Genomic DNA, 22169 nt, shown 5'->3' with positions numbered 1-22169 from the left:
GATGAAATATCACAGCAGTCATCCTACTGCAAAGCGGATAACTGAGTCCTTGACAACTATGTTGGTGTTAGACGTGCGTCCGGTATCCGCCGTTAGTTCACAGGGAACTAGACAATTTATTGAGGCAGTGTGCCCCCGTTACCAAATACCATCTAGGTTCCACTTCTCTAGGCAGGCGATACCGAGAATGTACACGGACGTCAGAAAAAGACTCACCAGTCTCCTAAAAAATGCAGTTGTACCCAATGTCCACTTAACCACGGACATGTGGACAAGTGGAGCAGGGCAGGGTCAGGACTATATGACTGTGACAGCCCACTGGGTAGATGTATGGACTCCCGCCGCAAGAACAGCAGCGGCGGCACCAGTAGCAGCATCTCGCAAACGCCAACTCTTTCCTAGGCAGGCTACGCTTTGTATCACCGCTTTCCAGAATACGCACACAGCTGAAAACCTCTTACGGCAACTGAGGAAGATCATCGCGGAATGGCTTACCCCAATTGGACTCTCCTGTGGATTTGTGGCATCGGACAACGCCAGCAATATTGTGTGTGCATTAAATATGGGCAAATTCCAGCACGTCCCATGTTTTGCACATACCTTGAATTTGGTGGTGCAGAATTTTTTTAAAAACGACAGGGGCGTGCAAGAGATGCTGTCGGTGGCCAGAAAAATTGCGGGACACTTTCGGCGTACAGGCACCACGTACAGAAGACTGGAGCTCCACCAAAAACTACTGAACCTGCCCTGCCATCATCTGAAGCAAGAAGTGGTAACGAGGTGGAATTCAACCCTCTATATGCTTCAGAGGTTGGAGGAGCAGCAAAAGGCCATTCAAGCCTATACAATTGAGCACGATATAGGAGATGGAATGCACCTGTCTCAAGTGCAGTGGAGAATGATTTCAACGTTGTGCAAGGTTCTGATGCCCTTTGAACTTGCCACACGTGAAGTCAGTTCAGACACTGCCAGCCTGAGTCAGGTCATTCCCCTCATCAGGCTTTTGCAGAAGAAGCTGGAGGCATTGAAGAAAAAGCTAAAAGGGAGCGATTCCGCTAGGCATGTGGGACTTGTGGATGCAGCCCTTAATTCGCTTAACAAGGATTCACGGGTGGTCAATCTGTTGAAATCAGAGCACTACATTTTGGCCACCGTGCTCGATCCTAGATTTAAAGCCTACCTTGGATCTCTCTTTCCGGCAGACACAGGTCTGCTGGGGTTGAAAGACCTGCTGGTGACAAAATTGTCAAGTCAAGCGGAACGCGACCTGTCAACATCTCCTCCTTCACATTCTCCCGCAACTGGGGGTGCGAGGAAAAGGCTCAGAATTCCGAGCCCACCCGCTGGCGGTGATGCAGGGCAGTCTGGAGCGACTGCTGATGCTGACATCTGGTCCGGACTGAAGGACCTGACAACGATTACGGACATGTCGTCTACTGTCACTGCATATGATTCTCTCAACATTGATAGAATGGTGGAGGATTATATGAGTGACCGCATCCAAGTAGGCACGTCACACAGTCCGTACTTATACTGGCAGGAAAAAGAGGCAATTTGGAGGCCCTTGCACAAACTGGCTTTATTCTACCTAAGTTGCCCTCCCACAAGTGTGTACTCCGAAAGAGTGTTTAGTGCCGCCGCTCACCTTGTCAGCAATCGGCGTACGAGGTTACATCCAGAAAATGTGGAGAAGATGATGTTCATTAAAATGAATTATAATCAATTCCTCCGCGGAGACATTGACCAGCAGCAATTGCCTCCACAAAGTACACAGGGAGCTGAGATGGTGGATTCCAGTGGGGACGAATTGATAATCTGTGAGGAGGGGGATGTACACGGTGATATATCGGAGGGTGAAGATGAGGTGGACATCTTGCCTCTGTAGAGCCAGTTTGTGCAAGGAGAGATTAATTGCTTCTTTTTTGGGGGGGGTCCAAACCAACCCGTCATATCAGTCACAGTCGTGTGGCAGACCCTGTCACTGAAATGATGGGTTGGTTAAAGTGTGCATGTCCTGTTTTGTTTATACAACATAAGGGTGGGTGGGAGGGCCCAAGGATAATTCCATCTTGCACCTCTTTTTTCTTTTCTTTTTCTTTGCATCATGTGCTGATTGGGGAGGGTTTTTTGGAAGGGACATCCTGCGTGACACTGCAGTGCCACTCCTAAATGGGCCCGGTGTTTGTGTCGGCCACTAGGGTCGCTAATCTTACTCACACAGTCAGCTACCTCATTGCGCCTCTTTTTTTCTTTGCGTCATGTGCTGTTTGGGGAGGGTTTTTTGGAAGGGACATCCTGCGTGACACTGCAGTGCCACTCCTAGATGGGCCCGGTGTTTGTGTCGGCCACTAGGGTCGCTAATCTTACTCACACAGCTACCTCATTGCGCCTCTTTTTTTCTTTGCGTCATGTGCTGTTTGGGGAGGGTTTTTTGGAAGGGACATCCTGCGTGACACTGCAGTGCCACTCCTAGATGGGCCCGGTGTTTGTGTCGGCCACTAGGGTCGCTAATCTTACTCACACAGCTACCTCATTGCGCCTCTTTTTTTCTTTGCGTCATGTGCTGTTTGGGGAGGGTTTTTTGGAAGGGACATCCTGCGTGACACTGCAGTGCCACTCCTAGATGGGCCCGGTGTTTGTGTCGGCCACTAGGGTCGCTAATCTTACTCACACAGTCAGCTACCTCATTGCGCCTCTTTTTTTCTTTGCGTCATGTGCTGTTTGGGGAGGGTTTTTTGGAAGGGCCATCCTGCGTGACACTGCAGTGCCACTCCTAGATGGGCCCGGTGTTTGTGTCGGCCACTAGGGTCGCTAATCTTACTCACACAGTCAGCTACCTCATTGCGCCTCTTTTTTTCTTTGCGTCATGTGCTGTTTGGGGAGGGTTTTTTGGAAGGGCCATCCTGCGTGACACTGCAGTGCCACTCCTAGATGGGCCCGGTGTTTGTGTCGGCCACTAGGGTCGCTAATCTTACTCACACAGCTACCTCATTGCGCCTCTTTTTTTCTTTGCGTCATGTGCTGTTTGGGGAGGGTTTTTTGGAAGGGACATCCTGCGTGACACTGCAGTGCCACTCCTAGATGGGCCCGGTGTTTGTGTCGGCCACTAGGGTCGCTTATCTTACTCACACAGCGACCTCGGTGCAAATTTTAGGACTAAAAATAATATTGTGAGGTGTGAGGTATTCAGAATAGACTGAAAATGAGTGTAAATTATGGTTTTTGAGGTTAATAATACTTTGGGATCAAAATGACCCCCAAATTCTATGATTTAAGCTGTTTTTTAGTGTTTTTGGAAAAAAACACCCGAATCCAAAACACACCCGAATCCGACAAAAATAATTCGGTGAGGTTTTGCCAAAACGCGTTCGAACCCAAAACACGGCCGCGGAACCGAACCCAAAACCAAAACACAAAACCCGAAAAATTTCAGGCGCTCATCTCTAGTGTGTGGGTGATGAGTGGAGAGGTGATTGCTGGGAATGGGGCATTATACAGTAACACCAGGGTACGTGTCTGGGTGATGACTGGAGAGGTGACTGCTGGGAATGGGACGTTATAGAGTAACACCAGGGGATGTGTCTAGGTGATGACTGGAGAGGTGACTGCTGGGAATGGGACATTATACATTAACCCCAGGGGACGTGTCTTGGTGATGACTGGAGAGGTGACTGCTGGAATGGGACATTATACAGTAACACCAGGGTACGTGTCTGGGTGATGACTGGAGAGGTGACTGCTGGGAATGGGACGTTATAGAGTAACACCAGGGGATGTGTCTAGGTGATGACTGGAGAGGTGACTGCTGGGAATGGGACATTATACAGTAACACCAGGGGATGTGTCTGATTGATGACTGGAGAGGTGACTGCTGGGAATGGGACATTATACAGTAACACCAGGGGATGTGTCTGGGTAATGACTGAAGAGGTGTCTGCTGGGAATGGGACATTATACAATAACACCAGGGGATGTGTCTGGGTGATGACTGGAGAGGTGACTGCTGGGAATGGAGCATTATACAGTAACACCAAGGGACGTGTCTGAGTGATGACTGGAGAGGTGACTGCTGGGAATGGAGCATTATACAGTAACACCAAGGGACGTGTCTGTGTGATGACTGGAGAGGTGACTGCTGGGAATGGGACATTATACAGTAACACCAGGGGAGGTGTATGGGTGATGACTGGAGAGGTGACTGCTGGGAATGGGACATTATACAGTAACACCAAGGGACGTGTCTGGGTGATGACTGGAGAGGTGACTGCTGGGAATGGGACATTATACAGTAACACCAGGGGACGTGTGTGGGTGATGAGTGGAGAGGTGACTGCTGGGAATGGGGCATTATACAGTAACACCAGAGGACGTGTCTGGGTGATGACTGGGGAGATGACTGCTGGGAATGGGACATTATACAGTAAGACCAGGGGACGTGTCTGGGTGATGACTGGAGAGGTGACTGCTGGGAATGGGGCATTATACAGTAACACCAGGGTACGTGTCTGGGTGATGACTGGAGAGGTGACTGCTGGGAATGGGACGTTATAGAGTAACACCAGGGGATGTGTCTAGGTGATGACTGGAGAGGTGACTGCTGGGAATGGGACATTATACAGTAACCCCAGGGGACGTGTCTGGGTGATGACTGGAGAGGTGACTGCTGGAATGGGACATTATACAGTAACACCAGGGTACGTGTCTGGGTGATGACTGGAGAGGTGACTGCTGGGAATGGGACATTATAGAGTAACACCAGGGGATGTGTCTAGTTGATGACTGGAGAGGTGACTGCTGGGAATGGGACATTGTACAGTAACCCCAGGGGACGTGTCTGGGTGATGACTGGAGAAGTGACTGCTGGGAATGGGACATTATAGAGTAACACCAGGGGATGTGTCTAGTTGATGACTGGAGAGGTGACTGCTGGGAATGGGACATTATACAGTAACCCCAGGGGACGTGTCTGGGTGATGACTGGAGAGGTGACTGCTGGGAATGGGACATTATACAGTAACACCAAGGGATGTGTCTGGGTGATGACTGGAGAGGTGACTGCTGGGAATGGGGCATTATACAGTAACACCAGGGGATGTGTCTGGGTGATGACTGGAGAGGTGACTGCTGGGAATGGGGCATTATACAGTAACACCAGGGGACGTGTCTGGGTGATGACTGGAGAGGTGACTGCTGGGAATGGGACATTATACAGTAACACCAGGGGACGTGTCTGGCTGATGACTGTATCACTGTGTGTGTCAGGTTCCTATAAGGGGTCTGGATGTCACTGTCTATGTCTCCATGCAGGAGGTGAGTATATAGAGGAACACAGGGGTCTCTATAAGGACGTGATGATGGAGAATCACCGGACCCTCACATCACTGGGTAAGAGGAGACTGTCATGTATTGTACAGGGAGAGCAGGTATGGGGGCCCCTATATACACACATCATCTGATAATCACATACAATACTGTGCAAAAGTTTTAGGCAGTTGTGGAAAGAATGCTGCAAAGTAAGAACGCTTTCAAAAGTAGAAGTGTTAATAGTTTTTTTAATCTATTAACAAGATGCAAAATGAACAGAAGAGAAATTTAAGATCAATATTTGATGTGACCACTCTTTGCCTTTAAAACAGCATCAATTCTTCTAGGTACACTTGCACAAAGTCAGGGATTTTGTAGGATTATAGTCAGGTGTAGGATTAACCAACCATACCAAACAGGTGATAATGATCATCTTCATATATAGGTTGAAACATACAGTAGTCATTAACTAAAACAGAAACAGCTGTGTAGGAGGCTTAAAACTGGAGGAGGAACAGCCAAACTGTGTTACAAAGGTCAGGTTGTAGAAGACGGTTTCATGTCACAGGTCATACACCATGGCAAGACTGAGCACAGCAGCAGGACACAAGGTAGTTTTACTGCATCAGCAAGGTCTCTCCCAGGCAAAGATTTCAAGCAGACTGGGATTTCAAGATGTGCTGTTCAAGCTCTTTCGAAGAAGCACAAAGAAACGGGCAACGCTGAGGATCGTAGACACAGTGGATGGCCAAGGAAACTTAGTGCATTTGATGAAAGTCATATCATGCTTACTTCCCTTCAAAATGGGAAGATGTCTAGATTTGCCATCAGCTCAGAACTGGCAGAAACCAGTGAAACCCAGGTACACCTATCAACAGGTTGGAGAAGTCTGGCCAGAAGTGGTCTTCATGGAAGAAATTGGGCCAAAAATCCATACCTTCAACGTGGAAACAAGGCCAAGCGACTCAACTATTCTGTTCACCAGTGGGCTGGACAGTGGTACAATAATGAGTGTCTCCAGGAAACAGTGAAGCATGGTAGAGGTTCCTTGCAAATTTGGTGCTGCATTTCAGCAGATGGATGTGGGCGACTTGGTCAGGATTAATGGTGTCCTCAATGCTGAGAAATACAGGCAGGTACTTATCCATCATGCAATACCATCAGGGAGGCGTCTGATTGGCTCCAAAATTATTCTGCAGCAGGACAACGACCCCAAATTTACAGCCAATGTCATTAAGAACTATTTTCAGCATAAAGAAGAACAAGGAGTCCTGAAAGTGATGATATGTCCCCACAGAGCCCGGATCTCATCATCATCAAGTCTGTCTGGGATTACATGAAGACACAGAAATATTTGAGCAAGCTACATCCACAGAAGATCTGTGGTAAGTTCTCCAAGATGTTTGGAACAACCTCCCTGCCGAATTCCTTCAAAAACTGTGTGCAAGTGTACCTAGAAGAATTTATGCTGTTTTGAAGGCAAAGGGCGGTCACATCAAATTTTTATTTGATTTGTCTTCTGTCATTCACTTTGCATTTTGTTAATGGATAAAAATAAACTATTAATACTTCTATTTTTGAAAGCATTCTTACCACACCTGCCTAAAACTTTTGCACAGTACTGTATATACAATATGCTCAGTCACTGTGTGTCTCCTACAGATGGTCCCAGTAACAGAGATACCCCAGAGAGATGTCCCCGTCCTTTGTATACACAGGATTGTACAGGGGAGAATTACAGGATTCTACAAGAGTATAAGGTAGGTGGGATTTATATATCAAAGTGACTGTCACTCTTTGATGTGCAGAGCAGCTGTGTGTGTCTTATACTGATATTATACTGTTTAATCATAAAGAAACCAGACATTTTTAAAGTGTTATTTTATTATTTTATGGGTTGATTAGGGCGATTTGACTGATATTAAGATAGAAGTTATAGATGGAGAAGAAGAGATGTATGTAATGGGTGATCAGCAATTTAAAGAGGAAGATATCCCTACAGATAACAGCACAGGTGAGTAATAAACACTAATTATGTAATCTATACATCATGAGACATCAGCCCCTATTATACTCCTGCTCTTCCCCTCACATCATGTCACTGTGTGTTACCAGCCCAGAGATCTGACCAGTCTCCTCCCCACACTCTCTGGTGTATCTCATACATCAGGAGCCATCAGCCCCTATTATACTCCTGCTCCCCCTCACATCATGTCACTGTGTGTTACCAGCCCAGAGAGCTGACCAGTCTCCTCTCTACTCTCTCTGGTGTATCTCATACATCAGGAGCCATCAGCCCCTATTATACTCCTGCTCTCCTCCTCACATCATGTCACTGTGTGTTACCAGCCCAGAGATCTGACCAGACTCCTCCCCACACTCTCTGGTGTATCTCATACATCAGGAGCCATCAGCCCCTATTATACTCCTGCTCTCTCCCTCACATCATGTCACTGTGTGTTACCAGCCCAGAGGTCTGACCAGTCTCCTCCCCACACTCTCTGGTGTATCTCATACATCAGGAGCCATCAGCCCCTATTATACTCCTGCTCTCCCCTCACATCATGTCACTGTGTGTTACCAGCCCAGAGATCTGACCAGTCTCCTCCCCACACTCTCTGGTGTATCTCATACATCAGGAGCCATCAGCCCCTATTATACTCCTGCTCTCCCCCTCACATCATGTCACTGTGTGTTACCAGCCCAGAGATCTTACCAGTCTCCTCCCCACACTCTCTGGTGTACCTCATACATCAGGAGCCATCAGCTCCTATTATACTCCTGCCCTCCCCCTCACATCATGTCACTGTGTGTTTCCAGCCCATAGATCTGTCCAGTCTCCTCCTCACACTCTCTGGTGTATCTCATACATCAGGAGCCATCAGCCCCTATTATACTTCTGCTCTCCCCCTCACATCATGTCACTGTGTGTTACCAGCCCAGAGATCTGACCAGTCTCCTCCCCACACTCTCTGGTGTATCTCATACATCAGGAGCCATCAGCCGCTATTATACTCCTGCTCTCCCCCTCACATCATGTCACTGTGTGTTACCAGCCCAGAGATCTGACCAGTCTCCTCCCCACACTCTCTGGTGTATCTCATACATCAGGAGCCATCAGCCGCTATTATACTCCTGCTCTCCCCCTCACATCATGTCACTGTGTGTTTCCAGCCCAGAGATCTGACCAGTCTCCTCCTCGCACTCTCTGGTGTATCTCATACATCAGGAGCCATCAGCCCCTATTATACTTCTGCTCTCCCCCTCACATCATGTCACTGTGTGTTACCAGCCCAGAGATCTGACCAGTCTCCTCCCCACACTCTCTGGTGTATCTCATACATCAGGAGCCATCAGCCGCTATTATACTCCTGCTCTCCCCCTCACATCATGTCACTGTGTGTTACCAGCCCAGAGATCTGACCAGTCTCCTCCCCACACTCTCTGGTGTATCTCATACATCAGGAGCCATCAGCCGCTATTATACTCCTGCTCTCCCCCTCACATCATGTCACTGTGTGTTACCAGCCCAGAGATCTGACCAGTCTCCTCCCCACACTCTCTGGTGTATCTCATACATCAGGAGCCATCAGCCGCTATTATACTCCTGCTCTCCCCCTCACATCATGTCACTGTGTGTTACCAGCCCAGAGATCTGACCAGTCTCCTCCCCACACACTCTGGTGTATCATATACATCAGGAGTCATCAGCCCCTATTATACTTCTGCTCTCCCCCTCACATCATGTCACTGTGTGTTACCAGCCCAGAGATCTGACCAGTCTCCTCCCCACACTCTCTGGTGTATCTCATACATCAGGAGCCATCAGCCCCTATTATACTCCTGCTCTCCCCCTCACATCATGTCACTGTGTGTTACCAGCCCAGAGATCTGACCAGTCTCCTCCCCACACACTCTGGTGTATCATATACATCAGGAGCCATCAGCCGCTATTATACTCCTGCTCTCCCCTTCACATCATGTCACTGTGTGTTACCAGCCCAGGGATGTGACCAGTCTCCTCCCCACACTCTCTGGTGTATCTCATGCATCAGGAGCCATCAGCCCCTATTATACTCCTGCTCTCCCCCTCACATCATGTCACTGTGTGTTACCAGCCCAGAGATCTGACCAGTCTCCTCCCCACACTGTCTGGTGTATCTCATACATCAGGAGCCATCAGCCCCTATTATACTCCTGCTCTCCCCCTCACATCATGTCACTGTATGTTACCAGCCCAGAGATCTGACCAGTCTCCTCCCCACACTGTCTGGTGTATCTCATACATGTGGGATACACCAGCACCCCAGGTCAGCCTATGTTACGTAGTGTGGGGATTTTTGTAACCATTCAGGGCACTTACTGACTGCCCGTACCCTGTACGGGCCCTGTTATACTCTAGACTGCTGGGTTTAAGCCAGTTCCAGTGTATGGTACTCTTCACTTCATGTATGGTTTACAGACATTACCTGGTGTACCTAGTATGTAGATCAGGGGTGGGGAACCTCAGGCCCGAGTGCCATATAAGGCCCGCAGAGCCACTTGATCCGGCCCGGCCAGGCTCACCTAGCTGGGCGCCCGCTGAGATTTTGTTACTAGTGGGCACCTGGCTTCTTACCCTCAGCAGTAGCCGGAGGCAGGAGATCACTCCTGAGCTCTGGCTTCCGGCTCTGGCAGTGTGCGTGTGCTGCTGTGCGGTGTTATGGTAGAGATGTCATGACGTCTCTCCCATAGTTCTGAGGAGCGAGTGGCCAGGCAGCGGGCAACGGTCCGGAAGCAGGAGCGGTGCTGGTGAGTATTGTGTTTTTTCTTTCTTTTAATGTGTGTGTGTGTAAGCGTCGCTACTAGGGGGCATATCTAATGGGGCCTAACAACTGACTGGGGGCAGGCTCATTTTTAAGTTGATAATTTCTCTAACGTCCTAGTGGATGCTGGGGACTCCGTAAGGACCATGGGGAATAGACGGGCTCCGCAGGAGACTGGGCACTCTAAGAAAGATTTAGTACTACTGGTGTGCACTGGCTCCTCCCTCTATGCCCCTCCTCCAGACCTCAGTTAGAATCTGTGCCCTGACAGAGCTGGGTGCATTTTAGTGAGCTCTCCTGAGCTTGCTAATAAGAAAGTATTTTAGTTAGGTTTTTTTATTTTCAGAGAGCTTCTTCTGGCAACAGACTCTCTGCTACGTGGGACTGAGGGGAGAGAAGCAAACCTACTAACTGCGGATAGGTTGTGCTTCTTAGGCTACTGGACACCATTAGCTCCAGAGGGATCGAACACAGGACCTGACCTTGTCGTCCGTTCCCGGAGCCGCACCGCCGTCCCCCTCGCAGAGCCAGAAGACAGAAGCCGGCGGGTTGAAGCAAGAAGATGTCAAAATCGGCGGCAGAAGACTCCTGTCTTCATATGAGGTAGCGCACAGCACTGCAGCTGTGCGCCATTGCGCCCACACTAACCCACACACTCCGGTCACTGTAGGGTGCAGGGCGCAGGGGGGGGGGCGCCCTGGGCAGCAATTGATTACCTCCTGGCAAAAAAGCAGCATATATACAGCTGGGCACTGTATTATGCATGAGCCCCCACCATTAATTTTACACAAAATCGCGGGACAGAAGCCCGCCGCTGAGGGGGCGGGGCCTTCTTCCTCAGCACTCACCAGCGCCATTTTCTCTCCACAGCTCCGCTGAGAGGAAGCTCCCCAGGCTCTCCCCTGCAGACTCACGGTAGAAAGAGGGTAAAAAGAGAGGGGGGGCACATAAATTTAGCGCATTAATCATATATACAGCAGCTACTGGGTAAACACTAAGTTACTGTGTGATTCCTGGGTCATATAGCGCTGGGGTGTGTGCTGGCATACTCTCTCTCTGTCTCTCCAAAAGGCCTTGTGGGGGTCCTGTCCTCATATAGAGCATCCCCTGTGTGTGTGTGGTGTGTCGGTACGCGTGTGTCGACATGTTTGACGAGGAGGGCTATGTGGAGGTAGAGCAGGTGCAGATGAATGACGTGTCTCCGCCGACGGCGCCGACACCTGATTGGATGGATATGTGGAAGCTGTTAAATGATAATGTAAACTCCTTGCATAAAAGGTTGGATAAAGCTGATGCCTTGGGACAGTCGGGGTCTCAGCCCATGCCTGATCCTACAGCGCAGAGGCCGTCAGGGTCTCAGGAGCGCCCACTATCCAAAATTGTTGACACAGATATCGACACGGATTCTGACTCCAGTGTCGATGACGATGATGCAAAATTGCAGCCTAAAATGGCTAAAGCCATCCGCTACATGATTATAGCAATGAAGGATGTATTGCACATATCAGAGGTAAACCCTGTCCCTGACAAGAGGGTTTATATGTATGGGGAGAAAAAGCAAGAGGTGACTTTTCCCCCTTCACATGAGTTAAATGAGTTATGTGAAAAAGCGTGGGATTCCCCCGATAGGAAAGTGCTGATTTCCAAATGGTTACTTATGGCGTACCCTTTCCCGCCAACGGACAGGATGCGCTGGGAATCCTCCCCTAGGGTAGATAAAGCTCTGACACGCTTATCTAAGAAGGTGGCCCTGCCGTCACAGGATACGGCCTCCCTAAAGGATCCTGCCGATAGGAAGCAGGAAAGTATCCTGAAGTCTGTTTATACACATTCAGGTACTCTACTGAGGCCGGCAATTGCGTCGGCCTGGATGTGTAGTGCTGTAGCAGCATGGACAGATAATCTGTTTGAGGAACTGGATACCTTAGACAAGGATACCATTTTACTGACCCTGAGGCATATAAAAGACGCTGTCCTATATATGAGGGATACCCAGAGGGACATTTGCCTACTGGGCTCTAGAATAAATGCAATGTCAATTTCTGCCAGAAGGGTCCTGTGGACTCGGCAATGGACAGGTGATGCCGACTCCAAAAAGCACATGGAGGTTTTACCTTACATGGGTGAGGAATTGTTTGGGGACGGTCTCTCGGACCTAGTTTCCACAGCTACGGCTGGGAAGTCAAATTTTTTGCCATATATTCCCTCACAGCCTAAGAAAGCGCAGTATTACCAAATGCAGTCCTTTCGATCACAAAGAAGCAAGAAGGTTAGAGGTGCGTCCTTTCTTGCCAGAGGCAGGGGTAGAGGAAGGAAGCTGCACAATACAGCTAGTTCCCAGGAACAGAAGTCCTCCCCGGCTTCCACTAAATCCACCGCATGACGCTGGGGCTCCACAGGAGCCAGGAGCGGTGGGGGCGCGTCTCCGAAATTTCAGCCACCAGTGGGTTCGCTCACAGGTGGATCCCTGGGCTATACGGATTGTGTCTCAGGGATACAAGCTAGAATTCGTAGTGATGCCCCCTCACCGTTACCTCAAATCGGCCCTGCCAGCTTCCCCCATGGAAAGGGAAGTAGTGTTAGCGGCAATTCACAAGTTATATCTCCAGCAGGTGGTGGTAAAGGTTCCCCTCCTTCAACAGGGAAGGGGATACTATTCCACAATGTTTGTGGTACCGAAACCGGACGGTTCGGTCAGACCCATATTGAATTTAAAGTCCCTGAACATTTATCTGAAAAGATTCAAGTTCAAAATGGAATCGCTCAGAGCGGTCATTGCAAACCTGGAAGAGGGGGATTTTATGGTGTCTCTGGACATCAAGGATGCTTACTTGCATGTCCCCATTTATCCACCTCATCAGGAGTACCTCAGATTTGTGGTACAGGACTGTCATTACCAATTCCAGACGTTGCCGTTTGGGCTCTCCATGGCACCGAGAATATTTACCAAGGTAATGGTGGAAATGATAGTGATCCTGAGAAAGCAAGGAGTCACAGTTATCCCATACTTGGACGATCTCCTCATAAAGGCGAGGTCCAGGGAGCAGTTGCTGATCAGCGTAGCACACTCTCAGGAAGTGTTGCAGCAGCATGGCTGGATTCTGAATATCCCAAAGTCGCAGCGGATTCCTACGACGCGTCTGCCCTTTCTGGGCATGATTCTGGACACAGACCAGAAGAAGGTGTTTCTCCCGGCGGAGAAGGCTCAGGAGCTCGTGACTCTAGTCAGAGACCTCTTAAAACCGAAACAGGTGTCGGTGCATCACTGCACGCGAGTCCTGGGAAAGATGGTGGCATCGTACGAAGCCATTCCCTTCGGCAGGTTCCATGCGAGGATCTTTCAGTGGGATCTGTTGGACAAGTGGTCCGGATCGCATCTTCAGATGCATCGGCTGATCACCCTGTCCCCGAGGGCCAGGGTGTCTCTTCTGTGGTGGCTGCAGAGTGCTCACCTTCTTGAGGGCCGCAGGTTCGGCATACAGGACTGGGTCCTGGTGACCACGGATGCGAGCCTCCGAGGATGGGGGGCAGTCACTCAGGGAAGAAACTTCCAAGGGTTGTGGTCAAGTCAGGAGGCTTGTCTGCACATAAATATCCTGGAACTAAGGGCCATATACAACGCCCTGAGTCAAGCGGAGCCTCTGCTTCGCAACCAACCGGTGCTGATTCAGTCAGACAACATCACCGCAGTGGCTCATGTAAACCGCCAGGGCGGCACAAGAAGCAGAGTGGCGATGGCAGAAGCCACCAGGATTCTTCGTTGGGTGGAGAATCACGTGCAAGCACTGTCAGCAGTGTTCATTCCGGGAGTGGACAACTGGGAAGCAGACTTCCTCAGCAGGCACGACCTCCACCCGGGAGAGTGGGGTCTTCATCACGAAGTCTTCACTCAGATTACAAATCGATGGGAACTGCCACAGGTGGACATGATGGCATCCCGTCTCAACAAAAAGCTACAAAGGTATTGCGCCAGGTCAAGAGACCCTCAGGCGATAGCTGTGGATGCACTAGTAACACCGTGGGTGTTCCAGTCGGTCTATGTGTTTCCTCCTCTTCCTCTCATACCCAAGGTGCTGAGAATCGTAAGAAAAACAGGAGTGAGAACAATACTCATTGTTCCGGATTGGCCAAGAAGGACTTGGTACCCGGAACTGCAAGAAATGCTCACAGAGGACCCATGGCCTCTGCCTCTCAGACAGGACCTGTTGCAACAGGGGCCCTGTCTGTTCCAAGACTTACCGCGGCTGCGTTTGACGGCATGGCGGTTGAACGCAGGATCCTAGCGGAAAAAGGCATTCCGGATGAAGTTATTCCTACGCTGATAAAGGCTAGGAAGGACGTGACAGCAAAACACTATCACCGTATATGGCGAAAATATGTTGCCTGGTGTGAGGCCAGGAAGGCCCCTACAGAGGAATTCCAGCTGGGCCGGTTCCTGCACTTCCTACAGTCTGGAGTGACTATGGGCTTGAAGTTGGGGTCCATAAATGTCCAGATTTCGGCCCTATCCAGCTATTGGCCTTAGCTTCGGCTAGGCGTGTGTCAGAATTGGCGGCTTTGTCATGTAAAAGCCCCTATCTGGTTTTCCATATGGACAGGGCAGAATTACGGACTCGTCCGCAATTTCTGCCGAAGGTGGTGTCATCTTTTCATTTGAACCAACCTATTGTGGTGCCTGCGGCTACTCGTGACTTGGAGGATTCCAAGTTGCTTGATGTAGTCAGGGCTTTGAAGATCTATGTAGCCAGGACGGCTGGAGTCAGGAAGACTGACTCGCTGTTTATCCTGTATGCATCCAACAAGCTGGGTGCTCCTACTTCAAAGCAAACCATTGCTCGCTGGATCTGTAACACGATTCAGCAGGCTCATTCTGCCGCATCCAAAATCAGTGAAAGCCCATTCCACAAAGAAAGTGGGCTCTTCTTGGGCGGCTGCCCGAGGGGTCTCGGCATTACAGCTTTGCCGAGCAGCTACTTGGTCGGGTTCAAACACATTTGCTAAGTTCTACAAGTTTGATACCCTGGCTGAGGAGGACCTTGTGTTTGCCCATTCGGTGCTGCAGAGTCATCCGCACTCTCCCGCCCGTTTGGGAGCTTTGGTATAATCCCCATGGTCCTTACGGAGTCCCCAGCATCCACTAGGACGTTAGAGAAAATAAGATTTTACTCACCGGTAAATCTATTTCTCGTAGTTCGTAGTGGATGCTGGGAGCCCGTCCCAAGTGCGGACTTTCTGCAATACGTGTATATAGTTATTGCTTAATAAAGGGTTATGTTATGCTGGCATCCATTGTTTGATGCTCTGTTGTTGTTCATACTGTTGACTGGGTATGTTATCACAAGTTGTACAGTGTGATTGGTGTGGCTGGTATGAGTCTTACTCTGGATTCCAAATTCTTTCCTTGTAATGTCAGCTCTTCCGGGCACAGTTTCCCTAACTGAGGTCTGGAGGAGGGGCATAGAGGGAGGAGCCAGTGCACACCAGTAGTACTAAATCTTTCTTAGAGTGCCCAGTCTCCTGCGGAGCCAGTCTATTCCCCATGGTCCTTACGGAGTCCCCAGCATCCACTACGGACTACGAGAAATAGATTTACCGGTGAGTAAAATCTTATTTTTTGTATGGCCCCCGAAGGATTTTATAAATATCCAAATGGCCCTTGGTAGAAAAAAGGTTCCCCACCCCTGATGTAGATGTACTGTATATACAGTATCTGTGTGGGTGCATGAAGATACATGATAGAGTTGGTTGATTGGTTAGATTGCTCTCACTATATTAATACAAAAGTATGGATATACAGCCCTTTTGGATCTGTTGTGTCTTCTGGACCTGTACCCACTGAGGCAGCGCTAGTTATGTGTCATACCGCTATCTGGCAGCTCGGTCATTACTTGGCCACTGGGCTCGGATATGGTAGAGATAGTAATCCATTTCTCCAGTACTTACGATGCTGTAGTTCCTCTATATGATGCGGTGCCCTGTATCTTCATCTTCTAGTGGTTTTCCTTTCTAGGCAGATCTCACGTTTCCATAGCTGCAGCAGAGGACCAGATGTAGGAGAAGACTCAGTACAACAGGTTGCAGGGTTTTCTAGTCCTCACATAGCTATAAGAGAAAGGGGACCCCACATGGACAGTTCATGGGTTTGTCTACTCCTCGTTCTTAGCTGTTTCATTTAGGAGGCCACCTGAAGGTCACAAGCAGTGCTTGGTCTTGTCTGTGTAGATTGTGCATGAGATGTTTTACATGATCAGTGTACAACACATACACTTTCATATCTCAAGCATAACCACAAAGACGTGTGCCTTGGGTGTCCTACTTTTGGATCTTTTTTGCCTGATGGGTGTTTTTTTTCTTCCACTGTACTCTCTTTTCATAGGTTATAGAGTTTGTACTGTGCTGTCCCTTCCTAGGCAAGGGCTTCAGGTTCCCAGACAGGGCTCCTGTGGAGTACTGTTCAAGTTCCTGTCCAGTATACAGTGAGAACCGAATTCCATCCTTGACATGGGGAAGCGGGCAATTTATTGTTAAGATCTTTCAGTGCTTTGTTTCCTAGCTTCTAGTTCTCGGACTTTACCATCCTAGAGGGGGCCAAGCCTGTACGGTGGTTGCTACCTCAGTTAACCTTAAGGATCCGAATCAGGGTTATGTGGCCCTTTCCATAGCCCTCTCCTGCCTGCAATGTTTGCTTATCTTTTTGGTTACCAGGTGGGCCCATGTCTTTATCCATCAGCCTGAGGTCTGTTCAGGTTATTTGTTCCAACCTTCCGAGACAAATTGTTTTGGTACCTTTGGTGCTTGGCTCTTGTCTCAACACCTGGGCATCCTAACTTGTTTGGTCTTGAGGGCCTTTCGGTTTGGAAGTTTTTACCTACCCTTTTTGGGGTTTCAGGTCAGGAATCTGTCTTGGGCTCCCTGGAGTGGTCTCTTGTCGTGGGAGGTCAGGGTTCCGTTTTGAATTGGTGTTTGAGTCTGTCTACCTTTGCAGCACTTCTCTTGGGAGATGTTCTTCATGAGTGCATGGTTACACTCCTTGGTGCCTGTTCCACTGGCCTTGTAGACTGAGGATCATTACTGTCCATGTCTCCATCTTTTACAGTTTTGCGGGAACTCAGGTGCACTGCTCAGGATTATGGGTGTTTCTCCTTTCCTTAGCGCGGCTTTCCTTTTATCGGGTGTCTCTGTTGCAATTTACAGTAAAGGCATCTAGGTCCGTTTTTGTTTGGATATCTTCTTGAGCATGTCAGTATATCCCAGCATGAAGCTGATTCTGGACCACGGTTTATATTTTCTCTCTTTCAGCCTTTCGGTATTCCAAGCCTGTTTTACTTGGAGTTTTTTGTTGACTCCTGCTTCTAGATTGTTCTGTTGGGACTGTGGCTATTCTTCCATGATGGGCCATTCTTGTGTCCATTGTATTGTCAGCTGTTGGTATCCTCTGGGAATGTCCACATGTTTTGAGGACAGGGTTACCTCTGGGTCTCCTGCTATCGGGGGGAGTGTTCTGCCTTGTCGCTCCTATTTCCGGAACATATGGTCTTTTCCGATATTCCACTTTTCAGTTGCTTATTCAGCCTCCTGTTCGCCTGTTCCCATCTTGCGACCTCTCCTCTGCCTGTTCCTTGGTTGACCTGTGGTGGCTTCCTTGTACTATAGCATTCTGCTTACCATTGCTTTCATCCAGCAGTTCTTTGGCCTTTTTTCCCCGGTTTTGGACATCTGGTTTTGGGTGTCCCCTACCCCCCCTCCTTAATGCTTGGTTCGGGGAAACATAGGGTTGCAGTGTTCCCCAGATATGACAAAAGAGGATTTTTGTTCTACTCAGCATAAAATCAATTCCTCTGAGTCCATATGGGGAACACCAAATGTTTTACGGTAAGTACAAAAAATAATCTTTTTCTTGCTTTCCGCATCTGGCTGTAGGTCATCTACTAGTCACATATACACAGTGTATATAACTTTGTGTCTCCTACAGATGGATCCAGCAACAGAAATACCCCAGAGAGATGTCCCCGTCCTCGTTATTCCCAGGATTGTACAGAGGAGACTCACAGGTTCCCACAGGAGCATCAGGTAGGTGGGATTTAGAGTTCTCCAATATACTCAAGTGTGTCACACAATATATGATCTGTAGAGAAGCTGTCTGTGTCTTATACGCTGATGTTTTTCATTTTCTCAATGAAATGAAACATTATGGAAGTGTTATTTTCTTTTTCTCCTTCAGGGTTCATAGGCATCCACAAGGATGACCCTGGGTATAATGGTAGAGACCAGGAACAGGGCACCAAACACTTAAGCTCCCAAGATGTACTGGTCCTTCTCCCTCATACCCCGCAAAAAAATTAGGCTCTGAGCATGGAGGCGGGGTTATAGGGAGGAAGAGCCTGGCATCCTGGGATATCTCGAAAGCGTTAACTGTATGTTGCCTGAACTCTCCATCCACAACTACAACCCCCGATGTTTCCCTGTGGACCCTAAGAACTGCATGCAGCTTTAGACAAGGGGCTGCTTGTGCAGCCCTAACCTTTATTTTTGGGAGTTACTTTTTTTTTCTTAGTAATTTTACATCGAGCAGCAGCGCTTGGCGGTCCTTAGCATACCAGCGCTGCTCCTCCTCCACCCTCTTTCCCTCAGAGACTCACAGTAGTCATCTTTGTAAGCTTGAAAGTCTCCAGGAATGCTGGGTCCAATCTCACTATATACCTCTCCGCGGAGTCAGGTTATACAGCGTTAAAATCTTACCACCCACAAGAGGTTGTGTAGTTGATGCAGCGCCCGTTGGCAGTAAATTGTTTTCTGCATTGTATGTGACTTGTGCTAGCTCCTTTTACTTCTATCACCCTCAGATGCTGGTGTATTAGGAGGGTGCTTGTAAATCACATTTACTTATACCTGTGAGAACAAGTTGTCACATACAGGTCACACCACTGGTCTCCAACCTAATTTGGGGTGTGAGCTACTTGAGAAAAATGAAACCTGTTGAAGAGCTACTAAAATTTTTGAAAAACAAAAACTGAACCGAATGTTCCTTCTGCTGCTGCCGCTTGCTTGCTCGTGGATAGGGCAGGTGAACCCTATCTATGGGTACTGCCTTCCCCACAACGCGCGCACTCCTGTGAAAGTGTGTTTAGCCTTGCAACTGTATATTAGTTACACATAATGCCAACAGTAGTGCTTCTTACACATAATGCCCCCAGTATAGTGCCAGATACACGTAATGCCCCCAGCAGTGCCAGATACACGTAATACCCCCAGCAGTGCCTGATACACATAATGCCCCCAGCAGTGCCAGATGCACATAATGCCCCCAGCAGTGCCAGATGCACATAATGCCCCCAGCAGTGCCAGAAACATGTAATGCCCCCAGCAGTTTCAGAAACACATAATACCCCCAGCAGTGCCCAATACACATAATGCCCCCAGCAGTGCCAGATACACATAATGTCCCAGTAGTGCCAGAAACATGTAATGCCCCCAGTAGTGCCAGAAACACGTAATGCCCCAGCAGTGCCCAATACACATAATGCCCGTAGCAGTGCCAGATACACGTAATACCCCCAGCAGTGCCAGAAACACGTAATGCCCCCAGCAGTGCCAGAAGCACGTAATGCCCCCAGCAGTGCCAGAAACACGTAATGCCCCCAGCAGTGCCAGAAACACGTAATGCCCCCAGCAGTGCCAGGTATAATGCCCCCAACAGTGCCAGGTATAATGCCCCCAGCAGTTCCAGATGTAATGCCCCTAGCAGTGCCAGATATAATGCCACCAGCAGTGCCAGATGTAATGCCCCCAGTAATGTCAGATATAATGCCCCCATCAATGCCAGGTATAATGCCCTCAGCAGTGCCAGGTATAATGCTCCCAGCAGTTCCAGATATAATGCCCCCAGCAGTGCCAGATATAATGCCCCCAGCAGTGTCAGACATAATGCCCCCAGTAGTGCCAGATATAATGCCCCCAGCAGTGTCAGACATAATGCCCCCAGCAGTGCCAGATATAATGACCCCAGCAGTGCCAGATATAATGCCACCAGCAGTGCCAGATGTAATGCCCCCAGTAATGTCAGATATAATGCCCCCATCAATGCCAGGTATAATGCCCCCAGCAGTGCCAGATATAATGCCACCAGCAGTGCCAGATGTAATGCCCCCAGTAATGTCAGATATAATGCCCCCATCAATGCCAGGTATAATGCCCTCAGCAGTGCCAGGTATAATGCTCCCAGCAGTTCCAGATATAATGCCCCCAGCAGTGCCAGATATAATGCCCCCAGCAGTGTCAGACATAATGCCCCCAGCAGTGCCAGATATAATGCCCCCAGCAGTGCCAGATATAATGCCCCCAGCAGTGTCAGACATAATGCCCCCAGCAGTGCCAGATATAATGACCCCAGCAGTGCCAGATATAATGCCACCAGCAGTGCCAGATGTAATGCCCCCAGTAATGTCAGATATAATGCCCCCATCAATGCCAGGTATAATGCCCCCAGCAGTGCCAGGTATAATGCCTCCAGCAGTGCCAGGTGAAATACCCCCAGTAGTGTCAGATATAATGCCCCCATCAGTGCCAGGTATAATGCCTCCAGCAGTGCCAGGTGAAATGCCCCTAGTGGTGTCAGATATAATGCCCCTATCAGTGCCAGACATAATGCCCCCAGCAGTGCTCATTGTTGCTGGCTTCTTCTGCCACCACCGCCGCTGACGGTGCTGCTCCTGTCTGAAGGGAGGGGAGGAGAGAGCAGTGCGTATCTCTCCTGCCACTCACTGAAAGTCTGGTGAACGCCGTGATGACACTCTCCGCCACCCATTTGAAATGTGGTGCCTGCTCGTGAGCTAATCAAATCTCGCAGGCCGGCAACCAATCAGGAGCCGCCGCTGCTAGTCCGGAAGCTCTGATTGGCGGCCAGCTTCATTTTAGAATTGAAGGGACCAGCACCAGTGACTCTTCAAGCCATTGCACTCTGCGAGCTACCGAAAATACTACAGTGAGCTACCCGTAGTTCCAGGGTTGTCCCCAGGGGATATTGTGAAGGATGGGCTGTGTGCAACCTGCTTCATTCCACCTCAACTGTACAACAGGAACCTCCCTGGGCTACTTTTTCACTAATGTCAAAGATTGCATACCATTTAGTAGCCACAGTTATGCTCCCCCTACAGGGCCACCAAAGTTAGTGCACCAGACCATACCGGTCACATCTATGCCCTCTAGTACAGCACATAGCCTGGCTGCTTCATCTACTGCTCTTCGGCAGTTGTTACAGGGTCTGGGACCCACATCTACCAAAGTCGTCAGACTTGCTGTGTCTTCGTCACAATGGACCAAGGTGTTTGACTCAAGTAGTCATATGGTGAGGAGGAGGACGACGAGGCCTCTCTTACTGAGTCTCCCTCGGGTGAAGAGGAACATTATTCTACAATTGATGTTCCCGCCTTGGCAAGGACGGTTAGATCTACCCTCCAGACAGAGAATAGTGAACCCACTCCTAGACCGAAAGTTCCACTTTTCAAGCGGAAGAAAATAGTCAAAGAGTAATTCCCTCACTCAGTCCAAATTTCTGAGTTAATGGGTGAAGCTTAGCAGCAGGAAAGAAGTTCCATGTACCAAAGAGTTTGACTTCCTTCTACCCGATCCCAGCTACAGTTATACTGGCTCGCCGTAGTTTATGGCTACGCTCATGGAAAGCTGACATGGATTCTAAAAAGGCTGTAGAATCGTTACCATATGCTGGACAGATTTTGTTTGGAGCAGAGTTCGGTAATGGTGTCTTCTGTGGCAACAGCTATGACCGCTTTCTTGCCTTAAGCACATAGACCAAGACCTCGGTCTTCGTCCTTTCGCCTTAAGGGCAAGGCCAAAGTCCAGTCCTTTGCAAGGCAATCTGCTTCCACCAAGTCTAAGCTCAAACCTAAGCAGGCCTGGACTGCTAGACGTCCATAGGCCAAATCTGCAGTTGGGCCCTCAGCCTGATGGGACGGGCCCCCCCCCACCTGAGGGATTCCAGGATGGGAGGTTGACTTCTTCAGTTCACACAAACCTGGCATCGGACCACACATGCCTGGGTGC

The 22169-nt window shown here is 49.2% G+C and overlaps 1 protein-coding gene across 1 annotated transcript in view; it reads left to right on the top strand.

Moving 5' to 3' along the window:
• Positions 1–22169, top strand: part of LOC135056975 (uncharacterized) — a 61389-nt gene that overhangs the window by 10611 nt on the left and 28609 nt on the right. The window contains exons 2-5 of the mRNA XM_063962789.1: positions 5308–5385; positions 6967–7064; positions 7210–7318; positions 18082–18179. Coding sequence (XP_063818859.1) covers positions 5352–5385; positions 6967–7064; positions 7210–7318; positions 18082–18179 — 339 coding nt within the window. The 5' untranslated portion in view covers positions 5308–5351. The remainder of the gene's footprint in view (positions 1–5307; positions 5386–6966; positions 7065–7209; positions 7319–18081; positions 18180–22169) is intronic.

Source organism: Pseudophryne corroboree, chromosome 3 (assembly GCF_028390025.1).
Source record: "Pseudophryne corroboree isolate aPseCor3 chromosome 3, aPseCor3.hap2, whole genome shotgun sequence".
Lineage (NCBI taxonomy): Eukaryota > Metazoa > Chordata > Amphibia > Anura > Myobatrachidae > Pseudophryne > Pseudophryne corroboree.
The sequence above is the reverse complement of the archived record's forward strand: the minus strand, read 5'-3'. Positions and strand labels throughout refer to the sequence as shown.